General features: G+C 48.0%; 2 protein-coding genes across 2 annotated transcripts in view; one reads left to right on the top strand and one right to left on the bottom strand.

Moving 5' to 3' along the window:
• Cep97 (centrosomal protein 97kDa) overlaps positions 1-21,522 on the top strand; it is a 166,072-nt gene that overhangs the window by 122,324 nt on the left and 22,226 nt on the right. The gene's annotated exons all lie outside the window — the stretch shown is intronic.
• Positions 8,045-12,708, bottom strand: LOC142585756 (uncharacterized). Its single transcript, XM_075696742.1, has one exon. It carries the CDS (start codon positions 12,193-12,195, stop codon positions 9,652-9,654), a length of 2,544 nt encoding a protein of 847 aa, XP_075552857.1. The 5' UTR covers positions 12,196-12,708; the 3' UTR covers positions 8,045-9,651.

The raw sequence follows: 21,522 nt of genomic DNA, 5'->3' as shown, positions 1-21,522 counted from the left end.
TTTCTTTATGAAATGCAGAAGTAATAAGGAAAACATGGAAATTAAAGTGAACGGAAACTTGACTTGGCGCAGGTGGGAGCCGAACCCACGCTTTTCGCAATGATTTACCGATTACACTAGCGTGGCAACGATCATCCCGTCCACTTTCTTGGGTATTTGTGTGTGTGTGCTATAGATAGCAATGATGATGATGATGTGGTGGCCCAGCCTCTTTGTAACGGGTGGACGCGCGATGTCTTGGCCTAAAAGAAAAAAATAAGAAAGTAAAGAAAAAGAACGAAGAAAGAAAAAAAAATGCAAAAAAGGTTGCTATGCAATCTGAAGTCACATCCGACGCACACTGGTCCACCACTCAGTCAGTCGCTTTTTGGTGGCCTCCACAGCGCAGTTCCGGCCCACGTTGGGTCCATTCGCGCCGTGTTTTCCATCATCCGCCTGGAGCGTCTGAAAACCAAGCGCCTCAGGGAGACCTGTGTCCTCCGCCGGCGCAGTCTTCAGGCTGGCGCATCGAAGGATGAGATACTCTTGCGTCTCGGTTTCGTCCCCGCAGAGCCTGCACCTGATGCACGTACCGGTGTCTTGGAAGCGGCTGCGGTACACGAGAGTGCGGAGTGCCCCTGCCCTCACCTCGAACAGGAGGCTGCTTCCAAAGTTGTTACCGTAGAAGCAGCGCGCACTAATATCTTGCGTGTTTCCCCGCTAGAGTTCCAAGGTGGACTTGGACCCCATTGTCTCGCTCCAGATTGTGGTTTCGGCTTCCTTTACGCGTCGACGGAACTCGACCGACCACTTAGTTGCAGTGTCGGCCGCGATCTCTTCATCAAGGAAGCCAAAGTTCTTTTCGATCTGATAGATTCGGCGTGTCCAGTTGGTTCTCATGCGTGTCGCCGAGAGATACTCGAAAACTCGGCGTGCCCACCGCGTTCGTGGCCGGGAGAGGAGACGGCCACGGTAGGCGATGTTTTGCGCAGCTTCCGGAGCCTCGAAGTGTTAACTAGCACCACTCGCGCCCATGGCGGCGAATGGCAGTCGCACTGCAGTGTGCCGACCGCAGCGCCGGCGCATTGGGTGCTTTCGTCTGCTCGCGCAAGGCCATGCACGACAAACAGGCGCTTCTGTCCTTATGTCACGCTTTGCAAGAACAGCTTAAATTTTGCACGTGAATAACGGTGCGTCTGCTGCTGCATTACGCGTACCGCTGTCGTCGCTGCTATGCTAGAGAACACGTTCGCGACTGGAAGACACGCTTCATGTTCACTGTAGTGTACTTGAATGGTGTGTACCTGTGGTGGTCCTTTAGTAGCGATTCGGTCACCTTTCTTGAATACCTTTCTCATCTTTCAGGAGAATTAAACTAAGGGTACCGCAATGTTTTAGAATAGACTGCGGCAGGCACGTGATGCTTGCATGGAAAGAAAACGAGATGTACTGGGCTTGGTTGTCTTTGCCAGCTTTTGTTATAACTCCAAGAGCGCCACGATCTAGTAGCGTGGACTCTTGCAAGCAAGGTTATTGTCACCAAAGTAAGGCGACTGCTTTCTTTGAAAAACAGATGGAGGGAGAATCGTCACCAGGCTTTTCGGCTACGTTCTTGGCTACCTTTCTCACCTTTACTTAAGTACATTTTTTCGAGAAAAGCTCTAAGGGCGTCGCTATGTTGGAGACCGGACTGTAGCTGGCATCTACTGCTTGTAGTGAAATGGGCTGAACAGAGATGTACTTGGCTTGACTTTAGATCTTTTTTCGCGGGAAACTCTAGGGACGCCACCTTGTTGTAGACTGAACTGCTGCAGGTGCCTGCTTCTTGCATTGAAATACGATGAAGGGAGAAGTACAACCAAGTCCCAAAATGGTGTTGTTAGCGTTGCCGACTTTTTTTTCTCGAACGCGTCGCTAAACTGGGGGTAAAGGCGTCGCTAAATTTTGCTACAAGGTTGCTAAAATCGTCGCTAGGAGTGTAGAGTGAAATTTATATAATGTAGGCATTATTGGGAAACACTGTCGTTTAGTATAACATGGCGTAACGCATCTTCCAAAAGGTTTCACTTTCTTCAGTTTTTGTTGCTGGTGGACTAAATCATGCGACACAATTTTGACCATGTCGTAACACGCCGATGACAACTACGTGACCTAAATACAGGTCATATACTACGTTGCCACTCCTTTACCCACCTGAAAGCTCCTTGCAGTTTATTAGTTGTCCGAAAGTCATGAGAAATGGGAGTGGTACGTTCAATCTAGCGTGAACGGGCCTAGCCGCTGCGATACGTACGCCTTTCAACTGCTTATCTGCCCTATTGTTCACCTGCTCCGTTCTAAACACCATCATGCAATTTAGTGCCGTATAGCTCGCTAATCTAATTTGCTGCTGCGCTTGCGCATTGTGAGTACATTGTCGAGCCTGTTCGCCTCTTAGCAATAACCACGACATATGGCCTCCGTAAGCACAAACTGCGATTGCTTCTCATTGTCACAGAACTCATGCGCCGTACAGCCAATTTCGGCCGCCTTCTCAAGCTTTTGAATAATAAAACGCGTTTTAGAAAGTCATTTATGAAGGAACATTCTTAACTTTGAAGTCGCTATAATGTCACCAGTTATTTTGTCATGCCGCTAAAAAAAATCGCCGGTCGCTGAACAGAACGAAAAGTCGCTAAATCTAGCGATAAAATCGATAAAATAGCAACACTGATAACTGTCCAAAAGTGTGTGTATCAAGTTCTATTGGTTGACTAATGCTTGGAATGTTTGAACTACTCTTTGAGTTTGCCAGGATCAGGCAACTCGCCGTCTCACCTGGCGCCGGTGCTCCAATTCGACGTGGCGTAATGACCGCAGTGTAATCTCAGCTGAAATTGTATCCTCACCGGTTAGAGCGGATAACACGGTTTAAGCATTTCGGCCGTGATAACGGTGTTGTTGCTCGCGGCTCAAACTTGACGCATTGATGCCAGTCAAAGTCGCACAGGAAGCATCAGATTGGAGGTGCGCTCCACATGATTGCCACTCAGATTATCGTGACACCTCTGGCGCGACCTCCTGATCATGTTTTACTTTAGCTGTTCATCCGCGCTTATTGGTAATGTAATTTATTACACCTTGGTTTCCTGTGCAGTAAACAGGTGTCAGCTGCGTTAGAGCTGGGAACCGTATTTTGCGGGTGCTCACTTTTCATTTTTTTTTTTTTAATTACGTGCACGTTTATGTCATGCGAGATGGTGCAGTCGTGAGGGACATGAGAGGGAACACCCAGTTCTCGTGATGTGTGAATTCGAATATATATGACATCTCGATGTGTAACAAGTGGCGTTCCTGAGTCTCATCGTGTATACTTCTGTAGAAGTATACACGATGAGCCACATATGGTGTGGCTCATATGCGTTCGACCTCGCAGCCTCCCGAAAGCAATTTGGGCGTTCAATTTCAGGTTTCTCGAAGAGACACATCCCGGTCCGACGATAATAAAGTTGAGCGCCGTTGCGGTAACACGTTCCACTGCGCATTGTCCCAAACTAGCAAACTGACACTTTTAATATGGCACATCCTTCGCCCCGCTGCTGTAGATTGGATTACTGGATTAGGTTACATTGGATTTGGATTAGGTTCAATACTTCCTTTATTAAATTTCAGTCCGACCGCACTCAACAGATCAACTTGTCTAGCTCAGCTTTCTGTCGTATCTCGTTACCTTTCTTTTTTTTTTCCCCTTTTACACTGCCACCACTACCCAAAGGTCAACAGCAGCCATGCGCGTTCCATCTTTAGCTTTAAGAACCGCCGTTATACGTACACGAAGTGAATTCAAAGCGTGTGGACTCGAAATTGAAAAGTGTTACGATGTAATAGTTTAGTTCTTTTGACAACATAAAAGAAGAATGTCTTTGTGGATGAAAACGTCGAATGATTACACTCGAAACAGCGTGCCAAATATTGTACTTGGAAATAACTAAAACGCGCATCTAACGCCCAGCAATGTCTAAACCTAGAAAAAACTCCTTTCATCGTAAACTCAAACGCTTTCCGGTCAATAGAAGACGCCTACATAGACGTGGCCTGCCCTCCTTGTTTCAAGGTGTCATCACTAGAGTAATCATCTTGTAAATGTGAACATATCCCGTCACTTTCAAGCGCGCGCCAGTCGGCGTTCCTATGGAAACGGCACACTAGATCTGGCTGCGCTAACGACGTGCTTGACAATGCACTCTCGTTTCAAATGTCTTGCAAGTTTGCCACCTCCGCCGCGCATCGCGTTTCACCTCATTGTGCAAGCTTCGAGACTGCCAAGTCGACGAGCAAGATTCCACGTCTGCAGACAGTGCGGCCAAGGAAAGAAAGCATAGGGAAAATATAGTTTCATCTGGGTCCTTCCTTGGCTTCATTGTCTCGTTTGCTTCATTTGTTTGTCGCCGTCGATAGATCCAGTCCATCGGTTCCTCTGATTCTTCTCGCTGTGCGACGTCTGTTATATTGAACAAGCAAGTAAAAAAAAAAAAAACGGAAAGCTCGAACAGTTGGCGCGTTTATCTTTTTTGAGTTTAGAAACAACACACGAGCAGGCACTGCAAGCTTCTTCGCTGAAAGAATAGGTGGGCCGTCGAGTGTAGACGCACCTGCTCCGTATCAGGCACAGATGCGAAACCGCACTTGCAGAGTTCTGGTTGTTGGACACGGCCCGCTCCACGGAAAGGCGCGCCCTGTGCCTTTCCATCGAGCGGCCGTGTGCTCGGATTGCAGGTGAGTTTTAATCGGTGCAGTGTTGCCAGTCAAGCCCACACTGCCACAGCCAACACCTCTGTTCACTGGCAGTGGCCCATACTGCCAGTCAACGCGACCTGGACCTATGAGGCACCTCCTGTTCCGACTACTGTTATTAATTATGCATAATTAATGCACGTACCTGCGCATACATTGTGTCGACCCTACATTTGAATTTATACGCTGTAAATTTAGGCTCTCGTGCCAAATTCGATGAGTTATTCTGGCGCATATATGGTGAAGAATACTTCGCAAAGCATCAAAATAAAATATGCGATGTCTTCCTATGGATAGAACTGTGTTTCCAATTAAGATTCACGCCCTTCAATTCAGCAACATAGGTCTAGCTGCAGCTACGGCGATGCTCCCAAATGTGCAATTATGATGTAGTTGTTTTTGATGGTTCCTGTATCCAGGCGTTCTCAAATAGACACCGTTCTGATTAGCGTTACGAGGCACAAAATTTTTCCATGTCTTTAGGCGACACTTAATTCGAATAATAGTCACAGTACAGCACTCGTCCACTGTGAATCAAAGTCTCGATTGAGATAAAAAATAATGTGCAAGTCTAAATGTACGTGTGTCAAGGCGACGCCACATCCAGTGCGTCTACTAGAGGTGCATATTGTTGCAAGCAGGGCTGAGAATCTGTCGCTCGGCGTTGCGTTGACCATGACACGTTTTTACGTTGAAAGTGGAGCGTAAAGCACAAAACCGGGTCAATGTTACGAGCTTCTAAGGATCTCTTTTACTTGACTCTGTAAGTAGATATAAGGCTTCGAAAAAGAAAAAAAAATGGAAAAGAAAGCACCCGTTTGTGAACGAAAAATGGCTGAGCAGCCTACCTAATATAACGAAAAAAATGTACATGTAGGCTGCCTCAGTATGCGCAAGACCGCGTATATGGAACTTTCGCAAGCAGGGCTAGTAGTACTAATTGAGCGTTTAAACGGGACGGTACGCGTGGACAATCATGATCGCAAAGGTTAGGCGGCTCAAACCTATCGACCGAACTCTAACAGGCGTTTGAAAGAAATGTTCCCGAGTTTCGCCAAGCTACGTGCAGTGAGTAGTCTTTAGAACAAGAAATCCTTCCGTGAATATTTGTTAACAAAGACGTACGTTCGATTACTCCCTAGAATGCGAAATGTATTAAATGGAGCAAGGAATCAACGTGCCTCGTAATTGCCGAAGCTCGGGACACGTTGGTTGCGGTGGCTATCACGGCGACCTTCAGGTCTAGGATAACTTTCCGCGGCGTTGCTGCACTTCGCTCGTTCTTTACGTAACCAGTTGCCTAACCTGTTACGTCATTATTCGGGACAGGAAAAATATTTGCGCCGGACGGCGAACGGGCGCATAAGGGCGCATCGTTTTCGTTGCGGCCTGCAAACAGCTTTGCACGGTTCGGATCAGTGGCGCAACTAACGTTGCATTGAACCACTGAAACTACTATTGGGAACCGCATCGGCTAGGCCTAGTCTGTGTTCTGTAGCCAACAGACGTGCATTAAACACCGGACACCTTTGCGAATCGCACGCGTCACGTTCCTGGGGAGGTATTCAGTAAGAGTCCACCTAGTGGACATGTCCATTTCGTCTGCTGCTGAAGTTCTGATTGGCTATGCCAGGCTGCGCATCCGCGGCAGCGAGGCGCCACAGCCAATTAGCGCTTCAGCAGCGGACGAAATACACATGTCCACTAGGTGGTCAGATGTGCTTGGCCTGAGTGGGCTCTCCTTCTTTGAAAGGTCACAAAGGAACTCAGTGTTATCGTACATCTTTGGTGACCCCGTGATGAAGGGGATGTAAAGAGAGTTCGAACTGTCTGAATCTCTCTTGATTGGTATAATACCTCCCCAGGACTTGCTTACGTGGGAGGAGGGGAGAGAGAAAGGCGAGGATAATGGCACCATTTGTGACACATTCAATTCCGACTTTTCTGTGAACAGTCTGCCAGATGGCAACGAAGCGGAGATGCGCAGCGCCTTTTCGGAGTCGAGACACTGAGCACTGCACCGGCCCAGGCCGAGACGAAAGCCCGGGCCCGACCCGCGAGCCGTCCGAAGCGTTCTTCGGCGGGCCCGGGCCGAACTCGGGCCCGCTCATAAAGGGCCTAAGAAGTGCGTTCTAGTACACACGAGCATTATGCATTGCATGGTCCAAGGCATCCTGTGCCAAGACGAAGTGGCACGTGCAATGAGCTGGCTCTACATCAGCAAAAAAAAAAAAAAAAAGATAGAAAAACAGACATTCTATTTTGTTTTCCACAGAACGAACATTGTTTCCGCGTAAGAAAAAATAAATTGTGCAAAAAAAAGAAAAACGCTCTTCAAACCATTTCCGTGTTACCGCTTTTGCGATTGCACTATAAGAATCGCAATAGTCGAACCCGGATATATGTAACCTACATATAACGAATTAGTGTATAACGAACAGCAGTAAGATTACCTTGAAAATTTTTGTGTTAAATTTTTTTTTTATATACTGAATTGCCTATCAAACTTTTTTTGTGATCCCCTTCAAATTCAATATATCAGTGTTCGAAGGATTGTATTATTTTAGTGCTAATGCAAGGGGTGTCTTTTTTCTACTTGTGTATTTATTTTATGCTGCATGCTCGTGAATTCGCCTGTCCGTACGTGTGTGTGTATACACACACACACACACACACACACACACACACACACACACACACACACACACACACACACACACACACACGCACACAAACACACACACACACCCACACACACACACATACATATATACATATTCACATGCTAAATGACATCATAAGACCAAATTGTATGATCAAGGTAAATGCATGCGCCCCAGCGGAAAAATAACAGCACAGGCAATGGGCCAGGTCACCGAGGTTCCCATGTGAGCAACGAAGATTTCAGTCCGTTATTGCTTAGGCACTGCAGCTGATAGACTCCAAGAAAGTGACGCTGACACACAGGGTACAATCTGTAGGTAAAGCATTTTTTTTTTTTACTTACAGGCTGGACCTGGTCATGTGTGCATGGGCCTTTGCTAAGCTTAGTAATGAACACCTGAACTCAGGCTCGGTCATGTACGCCAAGGCTTGGCAACACAGGCCCGGGCTGGGCTCGGACTTCATAATGCGCACCCGTGCAGTGCTCTAGTCTCGGTTCTGGCATTGCCGTTGAGTGGCACGAAGCACATGCCATGCTGCTGCGGCAGAAATATGTCATGAGCATGTTCTACGTGGTTAATCATCGGTGTAAGCCTTACGCCACCTTGGAGAGGTCAAGATACGCTGATACAAGAATGAACAATCTTTATTTGTGCAAAAGTGTGGCCAGAGGTTGCAGCCACGGGGATAAAACTGTGATCGTTGCAAGCCTTTCAAGGGGGAAGAGAAAGCACACTTTTGTACCTTGTGGTATATTAGCGATGAACGCATGTTAAGTAAGGCCCAAAGAGGAAAACAAGGGGCTCTGTTTTTATGTACAAAACCATTCCCGCTGTCGAAAAAAAGAAGGTTTGCGGGGAGTGCTCGTTCAGTCAATGGCGCAATAATGAGCACAACATTGTCTCAAGGTCACAATGCATTTACGGAGGTAGACGCAACACCTTGTCAACTAGTCATGACGCTGCACTGCCTATAGGAATGCAAGTCGGGAGTTGACAAGGACTTTTCACACATAATCTCTTTGTGCAGGCCAAGTGCTGACCCACAACAGCTTGATAGTTTTGAACGAGTGTTGTAAGCAGCCAAAACAGCCCATAACTCATCACTTATTGCTACGAGACATGTCACACAGATTTAGTGCTGATGACAGCTGTGTCTGGCAAGGACAAAAGAATACACCATTCAGTGTCTTTCTGTTCATGCAGTATGTACAACTGTTGCCATCAAGCTAGCTGAACCACGTTTACATGATTGGAGTCCACAAGGAGGACTTGCACTCTCTCAATTTGCTTTAAATCACTGCACAATTAAGGATCTGGAAGATATGTCCATGTTCCATGATCATCCCACAAGAGATCAAAAGAAATCATTATTTACAACATTGAAGTCATGCATTTTCTGCCAACCAATGCAAGCTTGCAACAGTGGATTTCGTTTAACTTGCAATAAAGTGAGGAAAAATAGTATTCAAGAGCATATGTCGTTTGTGCAATATTTAACATGTTCTATTTGCACAATACAAAGCTTTAGAGAAGACACTGGCAAGAAGAAAGGCTGGCAGGAGGGTCAGGGAAGACATTGTGGCACATTGGAGATGTCCAACCAATAACATTTTCACATACTTCATTCAGCTACACAGCATGTCTCAATTGGATGCAAAAGTCCTATACACTTTGCACTTGTGTTTTTCTTTCCCAGCAATTTTAGAGCTAGGGCGCACTTTTCACCTCTAATGACAAAGTCCTCTGGCTGAAAACTTGCACAAGACTGCCAGTAGTGGCAAGCTTGGAATGCACATAACATTCCTAGCATCAGTAGCATTTACTGCCAGCAACATTGAATGCTTTAAATTATTTTGCGTGTCCATGTTGCACACCCTTGTCTCATTATTAGTAAATTTGCTAATTCGCTGACCAAGGAACATTTCCACTCCTTAACAAAGATGTGCATAATCACCAGTATTGACAAGTGCTTTGCAGCATGGCCAAGATTGCGTGGCATTGATAATCGCTAAACATTCTCTCAAGACAAAACATCTTGCCCATAATGGCAGAAAGCCAGTATTTCTGAATATTCTCTGGATCCTCATGTAGTGCTTCATGTAATCACTGAGCACTTGTGGTTTTACCAGGCAAGCTGCAGGCTCGCAAGTTAATAAGTCATTGTGTACACTATACAACAAAGCTCAAGAGATTTTTGCAGCATGGCTGAGGAAACATTCTTTGGTGCAAGCAACTACAACTGGTCCTGGTGACCTTTTGCAGCGTGCATCACAGATTCATTTCTGTCTTGTTTTTTTCTCAGTGTAGCCAGTCTATTTGCCTGGCCAAAGAACAGATCCTTGCCTTCACTGGATGATGTTGTTTTGGGGCTAGTGGGCATGGCCCTACCGACAAGTTTGGCACTGTCATAGAGGCAGTTCGTAGGTCTGTCACTGCTCAGGGCACAGACCACTGTCCTTGAACTGTTCCCACATATCCCAGTGGTCGGCATGTGTGGTGGGCAGGCACTGTCCTCAAAGTGCTCTTTGCGAAAACAGTGCCGTGGCTCACCGAAGGAGTAGACAGGGCTGCTCCCACCAGGGCAGCCCTTCTTGGCAGGGCTTGGAAAAGCATCAGCACTTAACCAGTCAATGTCACTCGCTGAAGGACCATTTGGACGTCTCTCGGGAGACCGTGATGGCTCGGAGAGGGTCCTTTTCCGTTTTTGGTAGCGCCGCTTGCGAAAGCAGAGACTCAGGCGCTGGGTTTGCTCAGAGGTGCGTGGCCGCAAACTTCGTTCTGATGCCTTCAAAGGTTCATTGAATTTCACTTGGCTGTCCAGTGCTCTACGTTGACTTGGGAATGGCAAGCTTCCAATGGGAGGAAATAGCTTTCGCACCACAGCCAATTGTTCAGGGGTGATGGGTGATTCACCAGGTGAGAGGGCAGCCTCGGATTTCATACTTGCCTTGTGAAACTTCTCAGAAAAGACAGCATCCTCTGGTGACTTGGACTGTGTGAATCTGTCAGTGATTATGTGTTCCTCATGCACACGTGGGCTCGTGAGCCAGGGCTTGCCACTCTGAGATGAACAAGGGTCATGGATCGTGCTAGTCCTCACTGGAGTCCAGATGGGGTACTTTGAGGGAAGTTGAGTGTGACTCGAGGGCTGACAATTGCTTAGGTCAGATGTGCTTGGCCTGAGTGGGCTCTCCTTCTTTGAAAGGTCACTAAGGAACTCAGTGTTATTGTACATCTTTGGTGATCCCGTGATGAAGGGGATGTAAAGGGAGTTTGAACTGTCTGAATCTCTGTTGATTGGTATAAGACCCAAGCCATAAAAGAAATCAAAGAAGTCCGAAGCTCTGTTTTCCTCAATCCTCCTGTGCATTTCTTTGATTCGATACCGGGTCCGAAACACCTTTATCGGTTGCTTCCTTGGTCTCGTCATTTTCACAGGCACCCTTTTCACCTTCTGTACGGACTGTTTTGAAGGTGGGCTAGCTTTTTCTGCAGGCTTTTTGGCACGGTTGACAATTTCTTTAGCTTTCTTTAAGCTTTTGCTCACTACCTTGTTTATAATCTTTACTTTTTTCTGGGGCTTTACGTTTCTTTCTTTTTTCTTGTTTTCCTTTTTCTTTGCTATAACCATACTGTGTGCAGTCTTTGAGCATTGTTTGCCTTTGCTTGCCTTCATAAGCTTGTCATCTTTCCTGACTACTTTACGTTTGTGCTTTACAGTCTTTGCATCTGTCTGGACCTTCTTTTTCAAAGTGATGGTATTTTTTACCTTTCCTAACTTATGCTGCTTCTGGCTAGCTTTCTTCAAGAGACACTTCTTATACTTTGCCACAATGGCTGCACTCTTGGCCGACTGTGCCTTTGCGGGCGCAGTTTTTTTAGCAGACGGCAGCTTCGACTTTGCTGACGGGCCCTTTTTCGCCGCGGCAGCCAATTTCTGTTTTGTTTTATTCACTGCCTTCTCTAATTTGGTCGCAACGGTCTTCTTTTTTAGCTCGCTACCCTTCTTTGCCGCTTTCTTCGTCGGTTTCTTTTTCGACAAGGTCTTGATCGCCTTACCGTCATTGCCTTTGATGGAAGGCTTTGGCACCGCCTTTGACTTTAGCTTCGCCGGAAGCAGCAGCTTGGCCGCGAGCGCCGTGGTCGGACTCTTTCGCTTCGGCGTGGTTGGCGCCGAAGAGGGCGTCTTGCCGGCCTTGGATGATAGCTGGCCCATGGCATGCTTGACAAGGGCCCGGGCAGCCTTGTGCTTGGCCGGCGGTGGCAACCCTTTGGCCACCGCCGTTCCCTTCTTGCGCACTGCCGCCGCCGAACCGGTGCTGCTGTTGGCGGGAGAAGCGGTGTCGGCGTGCGCCAACAGCTTCTCGCACTTGCAGACGAGCCGGCGCTCACGCACGAAGCTGGCCACCCAGTCGTTTGACAGCTTGAGGCCGCGCACTCCGTGCACTTTCTTCAGCTGCGCCGCGTGCGCAAGCAAGTCGCGGTACCTGGCCTTGACTCCGCGCTGCTGACAGCCCCGCACGTAGCGCTCCAAGCACGCCTCGAACAGAGCCCGGGCCTCGGCGGCGCGGTTCGTGGTCTTTCTGGCGCCGCTACCTCCGCCCTGGGACGACAGGGCGCGCAGCCGGTGCTCCTTCTTGATCCAGTTCCTCACCGAGCACTCGCTGACGCCGAACATTTTGGCCGCCTTGTATTTGTTCCGCACTTGGTCGTAGTACGCGAGCACCTTGAGCTTGAGATCGACATCGAAGCGCTTCGTGCTGGCGTCGCGACCCATCGTCGTGTCGCCGTGCACGAGGCACGCACTGGCGCGCGACAGGAAGGGGTCGAAACGAGAAAGAAAATCCAACTGGGGGCTGGTGGTCAGCCCTGCCGCGAACAATGTGCGACGATGATACACTTACCGCCTTTCGGCGTAATCACAATGGCTGCTTGCGGGCTCCGGCCAGAGAGGGCGCCACCTCACAAATGGCGCGCCGCGCCGCTACGGCTGCTCGCCTCCTCTTTCCGCTGCCAGGGCGGCGGATGTTCCCTTGGGTTGTTTGGCGGGAGCTGGTGGACGGGGTATTTCGTGTGCCCGCGTAGCCTGCTGGGCCAACTCTCTTTTTGGCCCGTTCTTCGGGGCCGGTATTCTCGCTCGTTTGGTGCCGGTGTTCGCGACCGCGGCGTTTCTCGGTTGAGACGGCGCACCGCGTTGGCCCTCGTTCGGTGTGTGACGCAGGAGCTGAGGGGGAAGTTGGCGCGGGATCGCGTCACCACTGGGTAGTCGACGCACCGAAGCGCGCGGCGGCGTCTTCTTCGGGCTCGAACGAGCCACTACGACGCCCGCCGGTGCCTCGTGGGCGCCGCGATCATCGGGAGCAAAGTTTCCCGCCGCCGCGCTGCGCCTGCAGCCCCGTGCGAGCCGATCGATGCAGTTGATGAAACGAGCTTATAAAAACCCGCCGAGGCCAAAGAACACAAAGTTGAATGTGTTCGCCGGTACTCTACTTTCCTCTCGGTCCCCAGCGTCGTTTTCTCTCGCTGCCTTCCTGTTTTTTTTTTCTTTTTTATTTGCCATCCCACGTGTTGAGTGCGCAAATGGCGGCTGTTATGTGTGGCACAGACGATTCAGCCTATTAATATGAAAACACAAAACTGTTTTCGGGCGAAACTATTCTGAGGTTGTACCACCTGCTGCAGAATTCTCCGCTTTTAAATGTACATTGAACTATATATGCTGCAACCCGGAACACTTAATTTCTGGAGTGTGGAGGAGAGGTACGGGATGGAGGAGAACGCTAGGGTACGTTAAAACGAGAATATGGCGGAACACATAGGCTTCATGTTTAGTAAATAGGCTTCATGTTTAGCAACGTTTTGGTAATGTTTTCCTCTGTGATCTCGTGACGACGAATCGTATTGAATGAATTCTGGGGTATTACGTCCCAAAACCACGATATGATTATGGGAAAGATGCGTCATCACAGTATTCATAATGAGATAAAAGAGAGCGTTAACATCTCCACAAACGACTGTCAAGGCATAAGGCTGAGCAACGACTGTGATAATCTTATCCGACGCGCCATATAGCGCTGCAACAAAACTTCGCATATGCGCGCGTGAGAGCATCGATCTTTATCAGCGTACGAGTGAGCCACCATGACTCATTCACAACGTCAACTGATTATCAGTAACATCTCGTCAAAGCACACAGCAAAAGGCCGAGCGTGTGGTGGACCGATCGAGATCGTTCCGTTATCGCAAGCGCAGCCCTGATGTGATGTCCAACAAATAATATAGGCATACGCAATGAGGAAATAAAGACGGAAAGAAAACACATATCTCTAGTTCACGGTGGAAGATTCTTCCATCGTGCTCTAGTTTCAACGTTATATCCACTCGCAGACTCCTTAATGCGGTTGTGTGTTTACACTGACCTCGGTTCAGGAAAAGATTATGGATTTCAAAAGCGTACTCGCCCGCGTTGCCAAGCCTATTTGTCCTCTCTGAGTGCCTGAGCTGAATCATATCGAATACTTGGAATAAATGAACTGCAGATCACCCTTATGATGTTCTTTCATTATTATCAATCATCGCCGATGAAGTACGACCTCCCCCCTAATCGCATAGCCGTTCGCGAAAACAGGGGGGGGGGGGGGATAAACTAAATAAAAAAACTTGGCAGGTCGGTCGGTGCTCTTCGCTACGGGGAAAAAAAAAAAAAAAAGCAGCTCGCACAACGCTGTGGACAAAAGAATGGACTAGTAGCTTTTCTTCTCTCTGTCTTTTCTTTTTTCTTTTTTCTCAAAGAGGCGCTGCCGGTAAATTTCCTGCACAGAAAAACCCGCCTGACTAGCGTGCGCGCGTGAATGTCTGTGCGTACGTTCTTTACGACCAGCGAAGCACCCTGCCGTGTCGAATTTAGGGACTCATTAGCTGCGCTTGAAGGGGATTTTAATTACAGACGGCAGACTCAGTTTTAGATGGGCTTCACGTTCGGAAACGCCAGGAAGGGGTAAACAGGGCGCTGCGTACACTGTGTACTGCGAGTTGAAATCGCAGACGCGCCATACGCTTGTTCGCTGTCTGCTGCTTCACTTATCTTTCGAAGAAAAGAATGAAAGACTGCCAGGGGTGGTGCGAATATTTGAAATCTTGAATACGATTCGAATGATCTGTCGAGGATCCACTATTCAAAGTTGTCGGATATTCGTTTTGTTCGAATACTGTAAAGGACAACAACAGTTCTTGCAGTCGACAGGGAGAAGTGCTGATGCAAGAGAAGACTTTGCTGAATGATACTGGTTAGGAGAACCGCGGTTGTTGCGCAGACTATCCATTTCCTGAACGAAGAAAAATGGAGGTAGTCACATATGCACATTTACCAGCCGTTGAGAAAGCGTGTCCCGCCTTAGCCAGTCTACGTAGTCGCTGTCTTGATTCAGAGAAAGCAATTTATTGTTTCGTCAATCTCGGCATATTTGCATTCGTTCAAAACGATATGCGGTGATTGCCCATAGGCTCCTTCAGCGAGCACTCCAACTCTATTATATGCATATAGTTTCATAATCTATTACTACATGCACATAGGGACCTGTTCTTTCTCTTTTCGTAATTGCCATTGTGCACCAGATATGACCGTACAATTCTTTGTTTCTCATTTAGAAGCTTCTCACTAGAGCTCACATCTACCTACGACATTACATGTTTCAAGTGCCGTAAACAATCCTTTTGTTGCCAAACGGATTCCAGTAAACTTTTCATTTTATTTAGAAATTAGAGATATTCGATACTCGATTCGATATTCGAAGGTCGTATATTCTCTGATAGTCGTGTTCGATTCGAAATTTTCGCTATTCAAACACCCTTGAAAATTACCTGTGAGTTCACTTCGTCGTTGGGCGATGCGGGGCTACTCTGGTGAGAGGTTTTCTCCGATGACAAGAAATTACCAGCCGTGAGGACATCTTAAGTTCAAAGCGGCGAGCTGTGAAGAATGAAAGAGCCGGCGTAGTAGTTCGCTCTTTCTGCTTGCACGCGCGAACCTTTTGGTTACAAACACGCAACATTGTCTACATGTATATAGCGTCCGTGATATCATTTGGCCCCTTATTGCAGGTAGAAACCGATTGGCCCATTTGTGGCCATCGACTCTCCGTTCAGATATATACGCCGGTTCTCGGCAGGTGACTGAACATTCGAGTATTGGGCCGAGTCAGCCGTTCAGTTTCCAAAAGTTCTCACCCTTTGGGGCCTATTCCAATTGTCGACCGCAATCGTCATATATATTGCCCGCATTTCCTTTCTTTAACGCTGCGCTTTCCAATACTTTCAGGTCACCACCGGAATGGGCATATCGGCGTGCATGGCGTAGCCTTCCTGACAGGAAAGCGGCAAGCGCGGAGTCGTAAACAAAGGAAATGAGCTGACGATTATTGTTTGGGGGCACTACCTAACCCACGAATGGCGTAAAAAAAGTTACAGAGGGGAACGCCGTGCGTAGAATGACTCTTATTCTTTGCATCATTTCTTATAATTCCTTCAAACGAAGCTTTCTTTGCCTCTAACATCGCTTCACGGCATAGCGTCGCTTAACATAGATTCCAACACGCGCGTTCGATCTACATAATTCTTGTGTGCGCGTGTTTGTTGTTTGTTTCTTCGTGTGTGTGTGTGTTTGTTTGTTTCGTTTTTTCTTTGTTCCTGGGAATGAGGCTCAGACGTTCCTCTTGAGCGAGACAGTTGCAGCCGCGTTCGGTGAAGGAGATTCCCCGTCGCCCTTAGCAGATCATTACCCCATGTTATCAGCGACGTACGCTTTAGAGCACATATCATCACTTGAGCCGACCTAGAAAGCTTGCCGCACACACACACACTGCTTCTTTTCGGCGTCGAGGCGGGCTTCCCTCGCTGCGCGGTTCAGCAGAGCGCGCCGCGGAAGCGCACGGACGACCTCGTCTCCTTCGTTCGGCTTCTCGCCGATCTTTGGAACGCCGTCAGCCGCGGTCTTCGAAAATCAATTCACGGCCGTTGTGACTTTCGCGCGGGTCATTTTTGGTGGATATGTCGCCGGAGTTACAGCCGATCGACTTTATGCGCTCCTCCGGCAGGAGCGTTGCTTGTCCGTTAATTGCGCGTTTCGTTATAAAAAATAATTAAAAATTTTTACGTCTCAAAGACGCAACCTGACTACCAGTGACAAGAGTAGGCTCCGGCCTGATTTCGGCCACCTGAGATTCGTTTATCCTGCGCCAAAGCAGGATGCACACACGGCCTTTTCCATTTCGCCCTCGTTGGAATACGGCAGGAGGGGATCGAACCGGCGACATCTACTCAACATCATATAACGCGATGGCCAGTGTCCACTGAACCACTTCGGCGCGTGGTGTTCGTACGACCGACTTCATTTCAGACTGAAATATTAGCCTCCGAGCCTGGTCTGGTCTCCAGCTCCTGCGTGAGAGAATATAGGCCATGCTTCACGATCAAAAAAAAAAAAGATTATGCAGATCACGCCGTGCTAGCGAATTGAAATGGGGACCCACGACGAACCCACTCCCGGGAGGCCATTCGGGTCAGTGTGCAGGTGAGACGAGTCCCCTCGAGGGGAAGGTGCCTTCTTCAAATGCCTCTCGTGGCATGCAGTGTGCATTTCCAGAGCAGACGAGTGCTTCCTCCGAACGCTAGCACTTCGGGCAGGGGGCGCCTTTCCTCTTGTTGTTCAGTCCTGAAGGTGCGCTGTATTCATTGTTACACGAAATTCGGTGTTGGTGCGACTGCAGATTGAAGGTATACCGTTGAATAAGGGCTCTCTTTCTGTTCAGGAAGGCCGGAATGAGGACGGAGCACAAAAGCTTTTTCTTTTTTCCAGTTATGTTTCTCGCGTGCAGGGGAAGAAGAACACCTCTTTGACTAGTACATTGAGTGTGCAGCGCAAGGAACTCGACGATCGACATTAGGAAAATAAAACAGCGCACAAGCAACAATTCGGGTGCCAAAGAAAGACGACACCATCAGCGCCGTAGTGTCGTCTGTCTTTGGTCCTCTCCGTTGTTGCTCTACTACTGTTCTACTAAGAAACCCAGGTTTCCAATATTTGACGACGGAGTAAATAGATGGACCGATTCAGAATTGTGATAAAAGGAAACTGTATTCTGCAGAACGCCACTTCTGCTCGGCTTTCTGCGAGTGTAATTAGTTGACGAATCATCGCCTGTCGGTACCTGCCGTAGTGGTGGGTGCGATTCCCATGCCCGGTGTGCCATCCCCCTGGCTACACCACTGATCAAAATTGACTTGGAGCCGCCCACTGCAGCGTGCCTCAAAAATCAGAACTATAGAAATCATGACCGTATTCTGGCTTTGGCGCGTAAGACACCAGAATTTAGTTTATAAACACGGACAGAGAAATGACGCGGACAACGCTGACTTCGAACTGATGATATATATATATATATATATATATATATATATATATAAGATCAGTTCGAAGTCAGAATACCTGACTATTTGGAATTATCAAATCGTTGCCCCTGTTTCTTTCGTGACCGTGCTTAGCGCTGCGCTGCGCAAGCATATCGAGAACGACCTACCAACTCTATATCTTCTTTAAACTTCGTCTCTGGATTAGCGATGCCCAGAGCCGAACATTGAGCCCGCGGCTCTGTAGATGGCACCCGCGCTGCCGTGCTCCGCGCGGAGGTCGCAAGGCGCGTGACGCACTATACATGCTGGAGGCCGTGCTTGTATAGCGGGAATAGCGGGGGGGGGGGGGGGGGGGACACAGGAGGTGCTGACTGATTACGAGGGACGAGCGCGTATATATCTTATCGTCCTCCGCGGAAACTGTTGCCCCCGTCTCTTTCTTTCTTTCTCTCTCTCTCTCTTCTTTGTCCGAGTCTTATTGACTCGGCGCGTGAACTTCTCGCAGTACAGCAACGGCGCCTGCAGAGAAATTAGGCGGCCCAAGTTGCCGCCCCGCTCACGTATACACGCGTTCGCAATGTACGGTCGGCCGCGAAACTTAACGTACGGCACACGGGTTCCGCGACCAATGCGAATTTCCGCCTCTCTTTTAGAGGAGGACAGTACACATAGAAGAACTCTTAAACTGATAAAGTATTCTTTCGAAGCTATATTTTCATTAGTATCGCGATAGTGGGTTTATTATTTGAAGGAAGAAATGCAGGCCACAGTTCCATTTTCTGTGTTTTCGCGCCGGAACCCCAGCGCCGGTGCGCGGTATGGCGTCACAAGTCTCAAAAGTATTAGTTAGTATTTCGGCAGTTTTGGCTCAGTAAATCATTAGTAAAACTTGCTAATTTCAGTTTCTTGCTATCTTACAATGTATTCCCTCGTTACCCGTAAGAGGCTAACCTGATCCGGGCAAAAGCCGTCAAAATCCATGACGTCACGTCGAGCTGGTGCAGGAATTGCAAGGGAGCGCCGCCACTCGTTTCGATCGTTTCTTGCGTCTTTTCTGGCTTAATTACCGTGTATCTTCTCACGGTAGGAGTAGCTTTTTTTGTATTTCATAAACGCAGTTTAGAAGCACATAATCGCACATAAACGCACTTTCTTTCTCTATTTTTTTTTCGGGACGTCAGTTTCGTCGTTTTTCTTTTTTCCTTTTTTTTCAGGGTCAATGTTTGTTGCTTATGGTTTTCTTAGATGTGCACGACTCTAGAGAGTGTCGAACTTTGTGAGTAAGATTTTCGCGAAAGTTAGGTACGCGAAATATATATGTTGCGCATGTTTAAATTAATATAAATGTAGAAAATTCGTCTCCGTCAGCTTCATTATGCGCAATTTTTCTCTCTTCTTCTCCCCCCCCCCCCTTCTTTTTTCTTTCTTTTTTGACGAGTCTCTGAGTTGCGAACCTAATGCTCCGGCTTTCGGTAACATGTATACTTGCCAACCGTCCCCGCTTAACCGTTGCCGCATTTGACAGGGGCGCCGGTCTTCCCAGCCGATTTTGTGTTATAGGCGCCGGCTTACAGGGACGAGTGACTTTCCTTGTCGCAATGACGAATCAAGTAAACTGCAAGTGTACGCAGCTCTCCCTTCTTTCCTTACCGTAAAAAGGAAAATACTAGCGCGCACGCACGCATACAAAATAATAAAATTGTGGCAATGGTCGAGTTGTTGAGAGAAAAGCACGTTCTGAATATACAAAAAAGAAAATGGACAACACAGATCGCGAGCACGTTTAAGACAAACATGTGGGCCGCTTACGTTTGTGCTGCCTGTGCGTCGTCTCACCGCGTGTTTGCCCATTTTGTTGCGCTCAACGTGGCCTTTGCTCACGACCAACTGCTAAAGCGCCTCCACTTCGTTTTGACACGGATAGCGTCAAGGACGTGCAGCGACTCGGCAAAAATGGAGAAGGGCTTTTCCTGCGCTTCACGTAGGATTGCGTGGTACGTGGTTGCGCCGAGAGGTATACCACGGGGGCGCTGGTGAACGCGTACCTTCTCCACGCGACGAGGGCAGCCATTCAAGCGGATCTTGAGGAGGAGCAAGAGCAAATTTTACGGCTACTGTTATATTGCTGTCTCGTATAAAGCGAAGCTTCCTTTTTCGACTGCCGAGACGTCAGGGAAACACCACCAGTTTTTCATCAGTGATCGGGTACGTTGTTCCTGAGAAGATGACGTCGACCGCAAAAGCCTGCTGCTGTCGCATTAAATGCGTTCAATGCCTGAAGAACCCCTGAAGTCTGCTGATTCTTTCTAGATAACGCTCTGTAACACTTCCTGCATTCGCCAGTGTTTGGTCGTCAGTGCATGTAGATTTACCCCAGCTACCTCTTTACCCACTGTGTACAGGTATAGCTGGGGCCTTTGTCAAGCTGCCTCTACGAAGAGCAGCTTTTCCCTGCAGCTTCCTTCACCAGTGTGATGATGAAAAATAAACACTGTTACTATATTATTATTATATATATAAGCCGACGTATCATTATCGGTACGCTCACTTTGACACATCTAAACTCTGCTTTAAGTGCGGGAATGTTAACACTACACCCATAGTAGATGTGTCAAGTTTCCTGTTGTGGGTAGTTCAGGAAAGCAACTAGTAATTAATTAATTGCTATGAGAAATGATTATTTACTCAAAAACATTTTATTGCTTTTTTTTTGCAAATTTGCTTAAGGTAAAATAAATTATGATGATGTTGGTGGCAAGAAATAAAGGGTCACAGTCAAGTTTTCTCAATTTTCCTTCATGTCTAATGCTCTTTTGGTTTTCTGAGGTCAAAATAAAGAAGAAAATAAACGCGGCAATGCAACGGTGTCCTTGGACTGTCCTGGGCGATAAACTTGACGCGCGAGGGGGTCAATAGCCTCTCGGAGCTTCGTGCACCCTACCTAAGCGCTCCAATTCGCTGACTTCCTGATCCACCCCCGGCCAGATATGACTCGTCGTTCACAACATTGGTATCGCTGCCGATACCGTGCGAGCCGATGTCGTTTGCTGCGCTTTGTCGCATCGTGGTTTCGCGCTTTGCAAGGAACGCTGCGACTTCCGTGAGCCCGCAACGCACCCTGCGCGCTCCGACGCGAGACACTGCCAGCAGCCCATGTAGGGGACTGCTTTAGTCTTGATACTGCATTCGCGGTTCGGCGATACTCTCATAATCGAGGGGTCCGAGGTCCCAAGTCAGACTGCTTCATTTATTTGTTTAGGGCGACACTTATCGTTGCCATAGCGAAGTCCTGCTTATTTGTATTAATTCAGTCGTTCCTGTGTGCTAAAACTACAGGTGGTTGCATCCTGGTTTGAATTTCTTTATTTGTTCATATAAACGTTTGCAATAGCTCGGATGTACGCTGTATACATCTCTGTAAGCCCCGTTTACGATAAGCAGTCTGTACTAACTGAAAATAACGTGTTCAATTTTATATCACTGCCGTGAGGCACCAGAAGCACTTCCAGCAGGAATGGATAAAGAATCGAACTTATCTCTTATTAGACGAACTTGTGCCTCATTAGGCGACGCTGAAGTGTCAACAGTAGTGATGAGCAGGATCGGCGTTCGTCGAATCTCAACTCGCTGGTCGAGTCAGGCCGCTGTCTATACGTACGTACAGCCTGCGTTGAAAGTTCACGGACCGCTGGATTTC

The sequence above is a fragment of the Dermacentor variabilis genome, chromosome 6 (assembly GCF_050947875.1).
Source record: "Dermacentor variabilis isolate Ectoservices chromosome 6, ASM5094787v1, whole genome shotgun sequence".
NCBI lineage: Eukaryota > Metazoa > Arthropoda > Arachnida > Ixodida > Ixodidae > Dermacentor > Dermacentor variabilis.
This window is presented reverse-complemented; position numbering and strand designations above follow the sequence as displayed.

What these genes read in the sequence shown, in the direction of transcription:
- LOC142585756 (XM_075696742.1), bottom strand. Translation starts at nt 12,195, where the DNA reads ATGGGTCGCGACGCCAGCACGAAGCGCTTCGATGTCGATCTCAAGCTC.